This window comes from Engraulis encrasicolus, chromosome 22 (genome assembly GCF_034702125.1).
Source record: "Engraulis encrasicolus isolate BLACKSEA-1 chromosome 22, IST_EnEncr_1.0, whole genome shotgun sequence".
Lineage (NCBI taxonomy): Eukaryota > Metazoa > Chordata > Actinopteri > Clupeiformes > Engraulidae > Engraulis > Engraulis encrasicolus.
Window position 1 is genome coordinate 597,297 of NC_085878.1, and position 17,930 is coordinate 615,226.

A 17,930-nucleotide genomic window follows, 5' to 3' on the forward strand; every position below is an offset into this window, starting at 1 on the left:
CAGAGAGGGAGGGAGGGGGAGGGGAGGGGAGGTGAGGTGGGGGGTGGGAAGGGGAGGTGGGAGAGAACACAGTCAGCTTGACATTGCGAGGTTAAGTTCAACACCCTGAGTGCGTTCCAATATGTGACCTTGCCTCCCCGACTTGTACTTGTCTCCTCGTACCAGGAAGTAATATGTCATGATGACATCACTGACAACAGCATTATATTTCAATATCTTGCAAAAGCTCAATTGTAGAGTCTTTTTCTCATTTGCAATTGGGATGGTGAATGAAAAACAGTCCCTCAAAAGTTGTTGTGGATAGGCTGACAGCTGGGAAGCTTTATCATTTTCTCCACGGAGGAGGGGCCAGGAGGCGGGACGAGGAGACAAGCACAAGTGGAGGAGGCAAGGTCGCATATTGGAAGGCACACCCTGCGTCCAAAGTGCACAGCCAGTCTTTTCCTGCCTCTGCCTACAGACAGCTGACTGGAACAGTCTGAGATGAGTCAGGGTTTTGTAAACAACACATGCACACACACAATATGATCACACAAGAGTAATTTATTAACACACTCGGACTCAGACACACAAATACACAAAAAGACTTTTGAACAATTCAACCGTTTACTAATTCAACCAACTAAAACGGTTTTCAAGAGTGGAGTTGTGGCATCTGTACATTTAAACAACCTTACAGCGGGGTTCCTCATGGGTCCTCAAAACGGTTTGGGGCCGGGACCCCTGGCAGAGCAGATTGTTTCCTAGTGCCCCCTAACCGCACAAACACACCTACCGCGACAAGAGCGAGGCGAGCAACGGAAGTAATTGACTTTGACTCCGCCATGCAGAGAGCTTAGGCTCATAACAACTTTGACATGATTTGGAACTATCCGAAGTGAGCACGCATGGTTAACAGTTCTCTCGGTCACACATGTGATGATGTTTCTTGGCGCACGTAATGATGGCAGATCACGGAACTTTACGCAGTAACGCAATGACTAGAAAGCAGCATACTTTCTTTTTTTGGTAGAAAATTCCTCCTGTTGTAGGTTACATGACATCAGGTCTTAGGTAAATGGAGGAAATCAAGTAGTTCTTAATTTTGAACTAGTTATACAGTGATGGTTTTTAGCAAACACAAATTACGTTTGGACATACCATGCCGTCGCGTGCCACCCATGGTGCGATATGTTTCCGACCCTGTATAGCACTGAGAGATATTGCTGAAATCTAACGCAGAACTCACAGAGATGACTAAAAACGGTCAAAAATCCACGGAAAAGTGTCAAGTTTGGCAGAAGGGCGACTGGCAGAAGCCTACTGGCATTGATCTTGGCTTTATTGCACAAAGGAATACAGACAGGACGCCGTTACTCTGTAAGCGGTCCAAAATCATAGCGTAACGGGCCATAGCCTAACGCAAGTTTGCGCTTGCTAGAACCCTGACAGGACTCCGACTTTTTCCGAGGTGTGGCGGGGCATAGCGAAGGGGTGGCGGCCCGCCACCGTGAAATGAACGTAGCGGAAACCCTGTAGAACATGGATCCTACTACTTTACCGACAATAATAGATTAAAAAAGTACCCCACCATAACAGCAGATAAGCGGGATAACGGCCTTCGAGGTCGACCGGTTATACGAAATGAATGGCTTGGCGGAGGCAACTTTGTCTCCGTGCTGCACGCGTCGCCAAAGTTCGAAGCCATCGCCTTGCCATTAATTTCGTAAAAACCGGTCACCTCGTCAACCGTTATCCCTTACGTAATGCAGTAATGATCTCTGTGGCGTTGAGGCCCAGGCCTGTATAGTATAGTTATGCACTAATTAGCTTGGTGGTGTTGAGGTGTAGGGCCTCGTGCAGTAGCTATTGTGCATGGTGCAGCCCTGTCCAGTATACAGTAGTGATGTCATAGCTACCTCTGTGGCGTTGAGGTGCTGCCCTGTCTAGAATACAGTAGTGATGTAATAGTTACCTCTGTCCAGTATACAGTAGTGATGTCATAGCTACCTCTGTGGCGTTGAGGTGCTGCCCTGTCTAGAATACAGTAGTGATGTAATAGTTACCTCTGTGGCGTTGAGGTGCAGTAGTGATGTAATAGTTACCTCAGTGGCGTTGAGGTGAAGCCCTGTCTAGTATACAGTAGCAATGTAATAGTTACCTCTGTGGCGTTGAGGTGCAGGGCCTCGTGCAGCAGTGATGTAATAGCTACCTCTGTGGCGTTGAGGTGCAGTAGTGATGTAATAGCTACCTCTGTGGCGTTGAGGTGCAGCAGTGATGTAATAGTTACCTCTGTGGCGTCTAGTGTACAGTAGTGATGTCATAGCTACCTCTGTGGCGTTGAGGTACAGTAGTGATGTAATAGTTACCTCTGTGGCGTTGAGGTGCAGTAGTGATGTAATAGTTACCTCTGTGGCGTTGAGGTCCAGTAGTGATGTAATAGTTACCTCTGTGGCGTTGAGGTGCAGCAGTGATGTAATAGCTACCTCTGTGGCGTTGAGGTGCAGTAGTGATGTAATAGCTACCTCTGTGGCGTTGAGGTGCAGGGCTATCTAATATACAGTAGTGATGTAATAGTTACCTCTGTGGCGTTGAGGTCCAGTAGTGATGTAATAGTTACCTCTGTGGCGTTGAGGTCCAAGGCCTCGTGCAGCAGCTGTTGTGCGCGGTGCAGCTGGCCGTGGTGCAGCAGCAGGTTCGCCATGTTGACCAGCGGCACGTCGCGGTGCTGAGAGGGCGCCGCGTCCAGCGCCTGCCGGAGGCACTGCAGCGCCCGCGTGCCGTTGCCCTTGGCGCGCCAGAACAGACCCGCCTCGTTCTGCACCAGCCACCGGGGGGCGGTCTTCTACCGAGAAACAACAACAAATAAACAAACAAACAAACAAACAAGCAAGCACCTTCATCCTGAAACACAGTGCATCCATGTCCACCACAGATATTTCGTGTTAAAGTGATACCTTTTAAAAGGGTGGATGCACTTGTACCGAATTTTGTGTGCCTATGCTCTACGGTGGATAAATTAAACTGACCAGATTATGGAGGCCAAGACATTCAAGATGGCTGAAATTAAACATGGGCGTGGCCATGTGTGTGCTAATCCGAGTGTAAAGGTGTTTCAGGGATGTACATCTGGCCGTCGGGGGCGACTCCATAGGCCTCGTTTTATTTTATTAATGTAAGCGGCTGGAACACGACTCACTTATTAACAGGATAAATACCTAGCTGCTAGATTAACAGGAAACATATGAAGCTGCTAGTTTTTCTGCTACTTTTTCTCTTTTACAGGCTGCTGCTGGTGTGTGAACCCATAAAAAAACCTCAAGGGACACTACAGACATGAAAGAAGACGAAAATATAAAATAATGAATAAACCAAGACAGGGGATACCTTCTCCATGGCCTGAGCGATGAGAGCTCCCGCCTGATCCAGGCTCCACCCTCCGCTACGTGCCTGCAGGATCTGAAAGAGAAGCACAGGAAAGTGTGTGTGTGTGTGTGTGTGTGTGTGTGTGTGTGTGTGTGTGTGTGTGTGTGTGTGTGTGTGTGTGTGTGTGGGTGTGGGTGGGGGGGGGGCAAGTGATCTCAGCGAACGAGTGAGTCACAGGTCTGTTCCCTGGGCCCCCGATGGAACTCCCACTCTCCTCTCCAGCTAAAACTGTGTACACTTGTCTTGTCAGCAGCGTAACCACCGTGTCAAGAGCCCACAATGTCAAGAGACTGAAGAGTACGGAAACGACAAAGGAGACCCATCACCCACGCCCGCACACACACGCGAATACACACACGTGAACGTGAACGCACACACACTAGAATGTAGTAAAAAGTAGGGCTGCACGATTATGGAAAAAAAATCATAAATCACGATTATTTTGGCCGAAATCGTAATCACGATTTTTTGCAGATTTTTTTGAAAATCATAACAAGATGACATGTAATCAAGAATGAACTATCTACGGGATGAGCAAAATAAAATGAATTGTAATAATTATGTAAAGGCAATGAAGCATGAAACTTAGGTGGACAGATTTCTGACCAGAAACACCAGCCTGTCAGTATGTTCTGGCTTCAAGGACGCTCTCAAAGGTAGGTCACTATTGCCACGATTAAATCACGATTAAAATTTCGACTTCGATTCCAATAATTTATCACAATTTACGATTATTTTCGATTAATTGTGCAGCCCTAGTAAAAAGTTAAAAGAAATTCTGTGTGTGTGTGAAAAAGAAAAGTTTCTTGTTAGGTTTAGCTTAGCTTTGAGAAGCATTCTTGTTAAATAGATTTAACCAGATTTAGGATTATGTGGCTTTATTTTGAAAGGGACAGATTTTGCAGTATAGGCAAGGCAAGACTTTATTTACACAGTACACTTCTTACAGCAAAGCATTCCAACGTGCTTGACAAAAAAGAAAAGTACAGACATTTGATCATACAAAAGCTTACCAATAAACTTAGCGATGGAATTAAAAAAATAGTGTGATGTTGCATACCAACAGCAGTATTAGTAAAGTGCAATGCCAATGACCGGAATGAGCCGGCCAGTCATGGGTAAGCGGTTAGGGCGTAATTAACCAGTGCTCTCCCCCATCCTCCTCCATAACTGAGGTATCCTGAGCATAGTACCGTCACGCCGCACTGCTCTCTGGGGCCACCCCCTTACATGGGTGAGGCATAAATGCTATTCCGTTGTGTGCAGTGTGCACTTGTGTGCTGGGGAGTACTGTGTCACAATGACAATGGGAGTTGGAGTTTCCCAGGTGGGCTTTCACTTCACTTCCTTCACTTCACAGGGAGTTTTTCCTCACCCCTGATGCCACCAGGGGCCGCATCTGAGCACCCAATCTCTGTGTGACTATCTATGACTTATAGTAGACCCAGCCACTATGGACCTTACGCATCTAAGAATCCCGGTCCTAACCTATGTTGACCCTATGACTCTACGATCTCTTTCTATCTCTTCTTCCTCTGCCTTCCTGCTATCTCTGCCTCTCCTCTCTTACTCTCCTTTTAAATCCACCTCTAACAATTATGTTCTTTTTTCTCATTTGTTAAGCACTTTGAGTTGCATCCCTTGTATGATACAGTGCTATACAAATACAATTATTATTATTATTATTATTACTTTACCTGGGTGGCATGGGGGTCAGGCAGGTCCTTGCCCTGCAGGGCTCCAGCCAGGGAGGCCAGGGGGTCCTGTGGTGGAGGCTGGGGGCCGGAGCCACACTCGGGCACATCTGCAGACAGAGGCGGGCTCCTGTTCTCATACAGAACTCCCTGGATCCTGCAGCAGAAAAAAGGTGTACTCACTGTGTTACATTACATTACATTACATTACATTACACATTGCAGACAATTTTGTACAAAGCGTTTTACGTTTATTTAGGTACAGGGTATTGGTTACAGTCCCTGGAGTAATGTGGGGTTAGGTGCCTTGGTACAGGGTATTGGTTACAGTCCCTGGAGTAATGTGGGGTTAGGTGCCTTGGTACAGGGTATTGGTTACAGTCCCTGGAGTAATGTGGGGTTAGGTGCCTTGGTACAGGGTATTGGTTACAGTCCCTGGAGTAATGTGGGGTTAGGTGCCTTGGTACAGGGTATTGGTTACAGTCCCTGGAGTAATGTGGGGTTAGGTGCCTTGCTCAAGGGCACTTCAGCTATGGATGAAAGTGCTGGTGAGGGTGGGAACTGAGCCAGTGGTCTAAGCATTGAGCCATGGCTGCAATACAGTATATTAGGGCTGTAACAATATTGTATCGAACCGAGAAATCGTGATACAGAGTCACGACACTGTATCGTGATACAAGGAGGCCGTATCGTGATACGCCCTTTCAAAGTTTTATTACCCATTAGTCCAGAAAACAACCTTATGATTTGATGTGATAGTGTTTCCAAACTTCAGTGGAGATACATTTCAGAAATCGTGGGTTGTATCGAACCGTAGGTCAAAAATCGTGATACGAACCGAATCGTGAGTTGAGTGTATCGTTACAGCCCTACAGTATATGCATGTGGACTAACGGGTGTAAATGTGTGACATCTATGTAGCCACCATTCACCAGGTGGTTCTCTACTCTCTCTAGTCTCGTATCTACTCTACCAGGTCCAGACATGTCAGTCAAAAACGTAATGTTGTTGTAAGCAACTGGGCTTCAAGTTTCTTTTATGGGTGGGGAAGTCAACTTTATTTGGACAGAAGAGTGAGGGGTCGGACAGGAAATGAGTGGGGGGGAGAGAGAGAGACGGGGGAGGATCGGGAAATGACCTCAGGTCAGGAATCGAACCCGGGCCCCAGCGTAACAGTACGGTGCCCTACTGTTTGAGTAACGGCACGGCCAACTAGGGATGCAAACGATTAATGGATTAATCGATTAAAGAACATTAATCGCAATTAATCGACAATTCAACTGACAAGAGACCCAGGTGAAATGGGCATGTGAAGAGTGTGTGTGAAGAAGAGTGTGAATAGTGTGAATATTTAAATCATCTTTTGATTAAAGAATTTTAATAGATTTAATTTAAATGGATTTTATCTCAATTTTTAACTAAAATTTGTAGATTTAGTGTTTTTTTTTCGAGAAACATTGAGATTTCAGGGGGAAAACGCCGCTTATCAATTAATCATAAGTCGATCGATAAGGCTATCAACTAATGATAATGAATTAATCGATAATTTGCATCCCTAGGGCCAACTGGGCTTCTTTTTGGAGCTTTTACTGTGATGTTCAACACAAGCCAGGCCACGCCCTCCTAGTGATGCAACACCTTCTGCGTTGCTCCTAGTCAGGCCAAGAGCAATGCAAATATCATTTCTGATCTCCCGAAAAAACGGGAACTCCACCCACTTTGTTAGACACCAGTCAACCAGTGGCAAACGTAGGGAGGGGGGTCAACCATGCCGGATGGGAAACGTTAATTGTTATGGTCTTGGCCAGACCAAGTCTCGAAGAGATTTGAATGTTGATGATAATCAGGCTAGTTCAACACAGCTGTTTGTCAGGGGTCAACATTCCAGCTCTAACTACACAAGGGGTGCGTTCATTGACAGTAAATAGAATGGACGCCAAATCAACGCTATTTGCCATTCAACGCTTTGAAGCCAGATTTGGGAACATTCCAACTTACATTCCACCTTAGCAACGCCAAACGCAGGTGCTGATTGGACAACAACAAGACTTCTAACGGTCAATCAAACCATGTTCTGATGCTCATTGGTCAATTTAACTTTTAATATCTCTCTAAAATAAAACATCACCACAAAAAATCACCACCCTGGTAAGTTGGAGAGCAAGGGGACCTACTAGTTGAGCGAAAAATGATCCCCCTGGAGTGGCATTTAAGGGAGATACAGGGTTTTATGTCTCTCATAGGAATGAATGGGATTTGGCCATTTTTTGGTCTTTTTGGGTCCAACCTTGGCTCCAACTTGGCTTCAACAATGAAATAGAATTTTGGCCTCCATTCTATTTACTCTCAATGGGTGCGTTCCAATGAGCGTCCTTGCATCCTCCACTTGTGCTTGTGGCCTCATACCAGGAAGTAATACGTCATGATGACATCACTGACAACAGCATTATATTTCAATATCTCGCAAAAGCTCAATTGTAAAGTCATTTTCTCATTTGCAATTGGGATGGTGAATGAAAAACAGTCCCCAAAAAGTTGTTGTGGCTAGGCTGACAGCTGGGAAACTTTATTGTTTTCTCGGCGGAGGAGGAGCCAGGAGGCGGAGCAAGGCCACAAACAAAAGTGGAGGACGCAAGGTTGCATATTGGAATGCACTCAAGGTTATGTCACAGGCCGAAGGTGGTAAACCACACGATAAAGGACACAGGTCATTCTCTATTCTATTTAGACCAAATGCCTTCACACCTTAACCATGGTAGAAACCAGGAAATAACCCTATGCCTTAGGGCAGCTCCATTATGAGAACAATCAATATCACGATTATTTCAGTCAATATTGATATCATGATTTTTTTTCAGACGATATTTCTTTTAAGCACAAATAATTGGGCAAAACGATTCACAATCTTCCCTCCCTTCAGCAGTGTGAGAGTTTCACACATTAGTGTTCTGCAAGAGTGTTGGGTAGCTAGCAAGTCTGCTCTATGCTCGAAATGGCTCAAGTGGAGGGGAATGTATTGCGCTTAGCATAACCTACCCTTAGGCAGTATAGACAAATGACAAAAATATTGTTTCAACTCGATATCATGAAATGTGATATCGTTTGACAGCAATTTTGACATCACGATATACTAAATTTGACATATTGTACAGCCCTACTATGCCTACAGCTACCCAATATTTTCTAGGTCCAAGAAACCTTTCGACTGTCTCTGCAGTTACTACCAATTGTTTAACATGGTCTACAGTCCCATGCCTGTTATCCAGGCACCAAATGCTCGAGATATTTCAGGTCTGCTTAACACACAACAATAGCATACTACAGTGTTGTGCTAGGTACTGTACTGCCCTACAAAGGCAAAGTGCAGTAACTGCCCCAACATTGTGTTAGGACTAACGTCTAATGTCTAACGTCTGGGTGGGCTCCGGCTAAATACTTTATGTTGAAATGACGTTGCGGACTGGTCTCCCTTTCATGCTTCGGCTGCCTTGAGCCAGGTGGTCAGGCGGCAATTGAAACTGAGAAAAAGGCTGTCAAAGTATTAGGTAGAATATTGTAGTTACTGCAAATTTGACATAGCAAAAAAGGAACGCATTTGGACCACAATGGTAGGAACACACCACCAGCGACTTGAGCAGCAACGGGCGACAGAAGTAAGGGGTCAAACATACCAAAGCCGAACGGAACGGACGCGGGACGAACGCGGTCTTTCTGCTTAGTTTCGGCCGGTGTGTTTTTCTCTGCCTTTCACACTGACAGCGTCAGCGTGCGCAGCCAGTCCTGTTCAAAACCCCCCCACAGCCAAAGCTAGCGTGCTACTTTGCACTTCATTTGAAAGAGACACCGCCGGTCGCCGGCGTGAAAAATACGCTCGAGTTCCGTTTTCCAAATGCAGTGCGGTGCGGAGCCAGCTCCCGCGCCGCTGACGCCCAACTACCGCCGGTTGGTGTGTAAGGACAGATATGTTTCAATGTATTTTCACCGACGCCGGTAAAAATCTTGGCCGTTCCGCGACGCTTTACCGCCCTAGTGTGTAAGACCCCTAATTGACTTTGCATGGGGGAGCTACAGCACTTTCCTTTTGTAGCCCAGTGTACCACTTCCCATTCCCCTGCTACAGTCATTCACACGTTTGTTTAACCCATTGATGCCTGATGTTGCGTTGCGCAACATTGGCCCTGGCGCCTGGAGCTGCATTACGCAACATTCAGGGTCATGAGATTTGAGACAACTTTATTAAAACTATTAACTTTATTTGAGATGAATGAACACATTCTAATGAAAGATAAGGGTCTTTGCGTTTAAATGCAACTTAGTGCATATTTTTATGTGCATCAGAAGCTGAGATATTTAGGTTTTTATAGGCCGAGGGCAGCTTTTCTTAAAAAGGGCTCAGGCATTCAGCACCCTTTTTTGCAGGTGCCTTAGGCGTCAATGGGTTAAAGCCAGTTAAGCAGCTGTGGCTATTTCATGGCTAATACAGGTAATACATTGGACTTGACATTAAAAATCAATAATTAAAGAAATAAATACATACATTAAATAAGTTTGCTCATATCAATGCACTTTAAAAAGTTTAACACCTTTAAAAGGTGGGACCTTATTGAAAATACCTACTACAGTACGTTCCTTAAAAAACTGCTGCCTTTTCATTCTAAGGGCAGAGCAAGATAGAATATGATAGAATATGCTTAATTGATAGGAAATCCCTACAAAGATCACACAGGGGAGGAGTAATGCTGTGGTCACACCGCCGGCGTTGAAAGAGCTAAAACGCTGCTGACTCCTGCCTGGAAAGCACAGGTCAGGGGCGTTGAACGAGGCAAAAGATTCAACCTGAAGCGTTCGACCAAGAATCTCGACCAACCGAAGCTCGTGTTTAGAAAAATGTGAACATTCCATTGGCTGACGGCTGTCGCCGCCGAGCTCATTACATATTTTTAGATGAAGTTCAACTTCTGACGCCCTCGGCTTTTGACGCTTTCGACTCCAGACACGCTTTGCGGCTTTTAACGCTTCTGCCGCCTGCTCTCCCATAGAAAGTCAACGTATGTCAACGAAAGTCAAAGTTACTTCCGCATCTTTCCACGCGTTCAATGCCGGCCGGCGGTGTGAGTGCGCGGTAACTCACCCGTAGCCACGGGTCTCCGGGGGGAGGTAGAAGGTGGGCAGCAGGTGGGAGGGGGGCAGAGAGGGGAACTGGACAGCACAGTCAGACCTCCTGGGCCACAGCACCGACAAGCCAGCCTGCTTTACACACACACACACACACACACACACACACACACACACACACACACACACACACACACACACACACACACACACACACACACACACACACACACACACACACACACACACACACACACACACACACACACACACACACACACACACACACACACACACACGCACACACACACACACCAGGACAAGCAAAAAAACACACACGCACACAGTTAATTATACTCTGTTATCACTAGTCAAACAACTGAGTCACCTTGACAAACATGACCACTGTACTGATGTTGACGAACCACATACAATTTCATCAGTCATCATTTCGAAATCATTTCTGAATTATATTGCGTACAACTCAGAACTAAGGAAGGTGAAGGATAACTGCTGTGTTGTTCATCATGTCTACCCCAAAAGGGAACTGGAAAACAAGTATTCTATGAAAGTTATTTTTTCACACAGGAACAACATATAAATAAAATAACATTCAAAATGCCAAATTAACAACATTTAAAAAATACATTGTAGACAATAGACATAAATGTATTAATTTACAACAGCTGGAAAAAAACAAGGTAGTGTACAGGAGCTAGTCTGTTGTTGTTACTCCTAAAACTGGTCCATGGCAATTGCAGGGGTGATAGTGGGAAAAAAATCCTGAGCCTGAACTTTTTTCCCTGCTCTAACGACGACGACAAGATACTGCATAGTGACGTAACGTAAGCCTATATTGACACATTATTCAAACATTTAATAGCCTGCATATGACCATTATTCAAGCCTGACAGTAGAAGAAAACCCTGAACTTGTAACACTTTCTGAGATAAGAATAACCTAATGGCTAATTATTATCAATGTTTTTATTTTTGCAAACTCTTGTCAAGCCTGAAATCAGGCATGGAGCCTGAATACTATCAGCCCTGCAATTGAACAGAGTTCATACAACAGTAATCATGGACAGAGAGCAGAGACAGAGTGCTATTGAAACTGATCACATTCTACCAAAAAAGAGAGAAGGGATTGCTTCAGTCAGGGTCACTTACCTAAGTTTAGTAAAAACAATTTAAAAAAATCAACAACTAGGGAGTCCAAACAGCAATGTGAAGATGAAAAGTAGGCCTTTAGTAAATCCTGCCGACATGCCATGTGTTTCGACATACTGTCTTCATCAGGGCATCAATTCACATTGATCATTGATCACAGTGTTGAAAGGGCAGAGGGAGTTTGATGCTAAGGACACAAAGACGTAAATTTGGCCAAGCAAAGCGAACTTCGCCATTCATTCCTATGAGAGAGGTGAAGGCACGCGTTTTCAAGCGAACAGAAGTGAAATTATTCTGCCAAGTTTAATATCATGCAAATGAGCGAATTTGACCTGCGGCGGCCAATCAAATCAACAACATAACTGCTCCATTCCATTTGATTCGCCGCGACAACCTGATTCCGGTTGAGCTGTCAGAATGGAACACTGAATTTCGCCTCTCTTCGCCTCGCTCGTTTAGCCTGCTATTGCCTCTTTTCCACTGCCGGTTTTCTGGTAGGCCTATAGCTCGACACAGCACGACTCGGCGGCCACTTTTTGCATCATGATTGAGCTGTGTCTTGCCCAATCGAAAAGCAAAAAACGGCGTCCAAGTCGCGCTTTGTCGAGCTGTAGACCTACCAGAAAACCGGCAGTGGAAAAGAGCCTCCTATGTCTCTAGCGTAGTGTTTCTCAACAGGGGTGCCGGGGGCCCCCCTCAGGGGTGCCGTGGAAACGTGACTGATATATAAATTATGTAATATGATACATATTTATCTAAATTGATAAGTTAATGCTAGTCAGTGGAATCTTTCATCTGCCATTGACGCACAATAACGTAAATATAGGTCGCCCCAGTCAGCTGCAACTGGGTCATTTCAATTGAAATCAGACGCTTTGGGACCCGACCGATCCGGATTTCAATCATACTTGGTGTGCCTTTTTAGTAGCAAGGTAGCACCCCAGAACTGCATTGGTTTGAATCTGACACTAATATTAAGGGAGAAACAGACTAGGAAAGGTTCACATTTTAGGGTAGCACACTATACATTCAGCCTGGAATATATCAGTCAGTGTTAGTCACAAAAAGATGCCTGTGGTATTGTTTGAAAGCTCTTTTCTGGCTCTACATATTACACAATCAGCTTGGAATACAACAACTCTCAGAATATGAATTATGATAAATTGAAAAATTAAAAATTGAATATCTAAAAAAACTATATTTTAAAATGGCCAGTTCCTTGTCCAAACGTAGCCGGCAATGTCATTAGCAACACCTCAAATGCTGGTGTTCGGTTCTTTATTCATTTCAGAGAGAATTTGACTCACAAATATGGCATCATACAGACCACTTACTAATAATATGGTAATACCATAGTAGTATCACATGACAAAACAAAAACAAAACAAAAATGGTCAGTTTCCATGGTCCCAGGTTTCAGAAACTAAGGCAGATGTCCATTTATACACACCAAATGATGATATGTGAATGTTTGAACATTCCTTCTCTGTGTACCTGTGTCATCTTCCCTTTACCATACTTTAAAGAGATAATCAATGGCTACACTCTCATTTTGTACTCTACCAGTGCATTTGAAGCAGCAGCTGTGTCTTTTGTAGATAATGTATAAGTACGTCCCGTTGCAGTTAGGTTCCACTACCAGAAGCACATCCTGATGATCCATGACAAGTCTATCTGGTCTGAAGGGAAAAGTGAAGGATGGAGATGGTCCATGAGGATGCAGGAAGTTCAGTTTCACCTCTCCAGTGCTCGGCATACATTCCTCAACACATGCTAGCCACCAGTTGCCATCATATACAGCTACAACATACCCTTTGATGCTTGAAAATGTAACACATTCCTTTACTGAGCTCACTCTTTCAACTCCTTCTCTGAATGTGGAAAATGGCCTAATGTCCATTGACAATGGGCAGAAGCTGTGTAGTTTTTGAGTACCTGGAATAGTTCTTGCAGATTCAAACCTCTTCAACAGGTTCTCAGCTTCATGATGGTGCATCTCTCTCAAGAACATCCATTGCCAGTTTGCCACAACAGAGATGTACCATCATGAAGCTGAGAACCTGTTGAAAAGGTTGGAATCTGCAAGAACTATTCCAGGTACTCAAAAACTACACAGCTTCTGCCCATTGTCAATGGACACAGTGGAAGTTAGGCCATTTTCAGCATTCAGAGAAGGCAGAGTTGAAAGAGTGAGCTCAGTAAAGGAATGTGTTACATTTTCAAGCATCAAAGGGTATGTTGTAGCTGTATATGATGGCAACTGGTGGCTAGCATGTGTTGAGGAATGTATGCCGAGCACTGGAGAGGTGAAACTGAACTTCCTGCATCCTCATGGACCATCTCCATCCTTCACTTTTCCCTTCAGACCAGATAGACTTGTCATGGATCATCAGGATGTGCTTCTGGTAGTGGAACCTAACTGCAACGGGACGTACTTATACATTATCTACAAAAGACACAGCTGCTGCTTCAAATGCACTGGTAGAGTACAAAATGAGAGTGTAGCCATTGATTATCTCTTTAAAGTATGGTAAAGGGAAGATGACACAGGTACACAGAGAAGGAATGTTCAAACATTCACATATCATCATTTGGTGTGTATAAATGGACATCTGCCTTAGTTTCTGAAACCTGGGACCATGGAAACTGACCATTTTTGTTTTGTTTTTGTTTTGTCATGTGATGCTACTATGGTATTACCATATTATTAGTAAGTGGTCTGTATGATGCCATATTTGTGAGTCAAATTCTCTCTGAAATGAATAAAGAACCGAACACCAGCATTTGAGGTGTTGCTAATGACATTGCCGGCTACGTTTGGACAAGGAACTGGCCATTTTAAAATATAGTTTTTTTAGATATTCAATTTCTAATTTTTCAATTTATCATAATTCATATTCTGAGAGTTGTTGTATTCCAAGCTGATTGTGTAATATGTAGAGCCAGAAAAGAGCTTTCAAATAACACCACAGGCATCTTTTTGTGACTAACACTGACTGATATATTCAAGGCTGAATGTATAGTGTCCTACCCTCACATGTGAACCTTTCCTAGTCTGTTTCTCCCTTAATATTAGTGTCAGATTCAAACCAATGCAGTTCTGGGGTGCTACCTTGCTACTAAAAAGGCACACCAAGTATGATTGAAATCCGGGTCGGTCGGGTCCCAAAGTGTCTGATTTCACGTGAAATGACCCAACTTTGAATGTAGGTAGGTTGTGTGACGTCTCCAAATGTGTTACTTTTCTAAGCTTGTGTGGTATCGGAAGCGATGCCATGTTACGGCTTGTTGGTTTGGGGCGCCTTGAAATTTTTCATGAATTGAAAGGGTGTCTCGCCTAAAAAAAGGTTGAGAAACCCTGCCTTAGGATTATGTTTACTCATTTCTCCAGTTTTCCCTCCTTTCTTTCTTTTTCTTTTTTTCAATTAACCCCCAGTAGTGTAGTGGGGATTTTTAAAGTGGGGGTACGCGATTTTTAACGTCATTAAATAATTAGGCAATTTATCATGTCAAACCCCCCAACTGTCCTTAATCTACAGTCATTGCTTCTCCGTTTTCATCTGTTTGGTTCATCACATCAGCTCTAGCGTGAGTACAGAAGCAGCATGCAGGAGGCTTGCGTGCGCGTGGGCGACACGGCGAGACTGACCGTGGCGGAAGTGGCTTCCTGCCCCCAGAGGGAGGAGGGGTTCTCCCCGCTGGACACGGAGAAGTACGGCTGGGGACTCAGGCTCTCGTTGGCACTCATCTCCGACACCAGAGCCACGCTGCTGGCCACAGACACCTCCTCCCCAAACTGAAGACACAGTAAACACAAGACAGACAAGCAGACAACGTACAGTAAAACACTGGACAGGATCGCAGAGACAGAGATCGGGGAGTGAGAGTGGACAACGGAGAAGGATGGGGCTGCGGCTTAGACTGTTGTGGCACTCATCATTTATGACCTCAGAGCCACGCTGCTAGCCACAGACGCCTCCTCTTAGGGCTGCACAATTAATCGAAAATAATCGAAAATTGTGATGAATTAGTGAAATCGAAGTCGAAATTTTAATCGTGATTTAATCGTGGCAATAGTGACCTACCTTTGAGAGCGTCCTTGAAGCCAGAACATACTGACAGGCTGGAGTTTCTGGCCAGAAATGTGTCCACCTAAGTTTCATGCTATTGCCTTTACACAATTATTACAATTCATTTTATTTTGCTCATGCCGTATATAGTTCATTCGTGGTTATATTTCATCTTGTTATAATTTTCAAAAAAATCAGCAAAAAAATCAATAATCGTGATTACGATTTTGACGAAAATAATCGTGATTATGACTTTTTCCATTATCGTGCAGCCCTACCTCCTCTTCAAACCGAGGACGTAAACACAAACAATGTAAAACACTGGACAGGACAGGACTGGCAGCCGGAGATGGCAGACAGAGATGGGGGAGTGAGAGTGGACACAGAGGAGTATGGCTGGCCTTCGCCTTAGACCAGGGGTGGGGAATTGTTTTCCTTCGAGGGCCACTTCAGGTTTTATTTTTAAAAAAAGAGGTATCGCACACCAATAAAGTCTTTCTTGAGGTGCTGGCTTCCTGAGCATACAAATGTTAAAGAAAATGAAAAGAATGCCGCACACTCTGCTCCATGTTTTATTGGTGAAGTGACGTTTCGGCCAAGGCCAGACGGCCGAAACGTCACTTCACCAATAAAACATGGAGCAGAGTGTGCGGCATTCTTTTCATTTTCTTTAACATTTATTTTTAAAACCACCAAGGGCTGTACTATGATCACAAACCAGGATTTCCCCCCTTCTCTTTAGGCCTATATTGAAGGTAGCCACCTTTACAACAGACCCCACCTTAAAGGGACACTGTTGTTTATTTCCAGAATTCATGCTTCCCATTCACTAATGTCACCTTTTTGAAGAATACTTACCACCACCATCAAATTCTAAGTGTTCGTTATAACTGAAAAATGTGCACTTTTCATTCATGAAAAGGGGGATCTTCTTCATGATCCGCCATTTTTAATTTCCAAAAATAGCCAATTTTAGCTGCAAAAATGACTCTACTTGGACCATACTAGGAAATATGTGTTTATTACTTAGTAAACGTTCATGTAAAGATCAAATTTGGCAATAGGCAGCCCAGTTTCAATGGACAGCATAGTTGCAGTACCTTTTTTGTCCATTTCCTGCACAGTGTTCCTTTAACTAGGTGCCCTGAAAATATAACTTAATTGTATTGCAAATGTAATTTGCATTAAAATGATATCAGGGGTCAGGATAAGACGGCCCAGGAGACATGGCTTCCCTATACCTGGATTACGGCTGGTTCTTATGAAACTCGGTTGTCAGTAGACCCGAGTTCGCTCTCCCTACATCCATTGTAAATGCGTTTTATTGCAACAGCTGGGGACAATACAAATGCCTGAAAACATTAATGCTTAACAAACTCGGAGTACACCAAAGTGCTTGCAAAGAGTTTGTGTTTCAGAACCCCGATCGGAGTACAGTTTCCAGAGGCGGAGGTCGGGGTTTCCGACTACAGAGTTTCAAAAAGAATGAGCCATTTGACTGCCGCTGGCGCTCATCCAGGGGCGCAACTACAGTATATGCGATGTATGCGTTGCAGGGGGGCGCCAGAGAGAGGGGGGCACCAAAGAGAGGGCATTTGGAGGGCGCCAAATAATTATTAAGTACTTTTTTTTGGGGGGGGGACCTAAATAGTTCTTGCATACCCCCACAGAAATGAGTAGTTGCGCCCCTGCGCTCATCTTCCACATCAGGACCCCGTTTCTCGAAAGTGTCGTTGCTAACCAATTAGCAACTAACTAGGTTTCCAATGGGAAATTGCATTGCAACCAAAGTAAGTTGCTAACTTAGTTAGCAAGGATGTTGTCGAGAAACGCAGCCCAGAGCCATAAATTGCTGCTGGCCACAAACACCTCACACTGGAGGAAGAGACAAAGGCATGGAGAGGATGCAAATGCTAACTTTAGTAACTGCAAAAAGTATTAAAAATGCATCTACATACATACATAACAAATATGGCAATACAGAATGTACGGCATATATAATACATAATACATTTGCAACTTTTAATAAGAAAGACAGTTTGAGCAGTACGTCAATGTAAAAAGAATCATTATATTTTGTAAATAAAGAACGGCTTAAACTACGTTCAGATATATGCCATCATTGCAAGCCACGTCTCAAATGGCAACAAACGGCGAATGGACAATTCCATACATGTACAAAGCTCAGTGCTGATTGGTAGGGGTCTGACCTGGATGTAGTGTACATTTTCGAAGAGGTCGCCGCGGTGATAGCGCACGGGAAGATCAAACGGGCAGAAGAGGCTGCGCTGCTGAGGGCCCAGGTGACACATCTGGTGGTTACCTAGGAAACCACACAAAAAACACACACAAACAAAGATTCAAAGATTCAAGATTCAAAGAATTTATTGTCATTGTCAAAAAGGCAACAAAATTGTGTTTTGGGTACAATACTTAGTAGCAGCAGAAGCTAATAAAAAGTTTAGTACTCCGGGGCC

At 44.2% G+C, this 17,930-nt stretch overlaps 1 protein-coding gene across 1 annotated transcript in view; it reads right to left on the reverse strand.

The window, feature by feature from the left end:
- ttc17 (tetratricopeptide repeat domain 17) overlaps positions 1–17,930 on the reverse strand; it is a 46,506-nt gene that overhangs the window by 18,312 nt on the left and 10,264 nt on the right. The window contains exons 10-15 of the mRNA XM_063188989.1: positions 17,664–17,776; positions 15,033–15,179; positions 10,231–10,346; positions 5,103–5,256; positions 3,367–3,438; positions 2,600–2,824 (exon numbers count right to left, since the gene is read on the reverse strand). Of these exons, the coding sequence (XP_063045059.1) occupies positions 2,600–2,824; positions 3,367–3,438; positions 5,103–5,256; positions 10,231–10,346; positions 15,033–15,179; positions 17,664–17,776 (827 nt within the window). The remainder of the gene's footprint in view (positions 1–2,599; positions 2,825–3,366; positions 3,439–5,102; positions 5,257–10,230; positions 10,347–15,032; positions 15,180–17,663; positions 17,777–17,930) is intronic.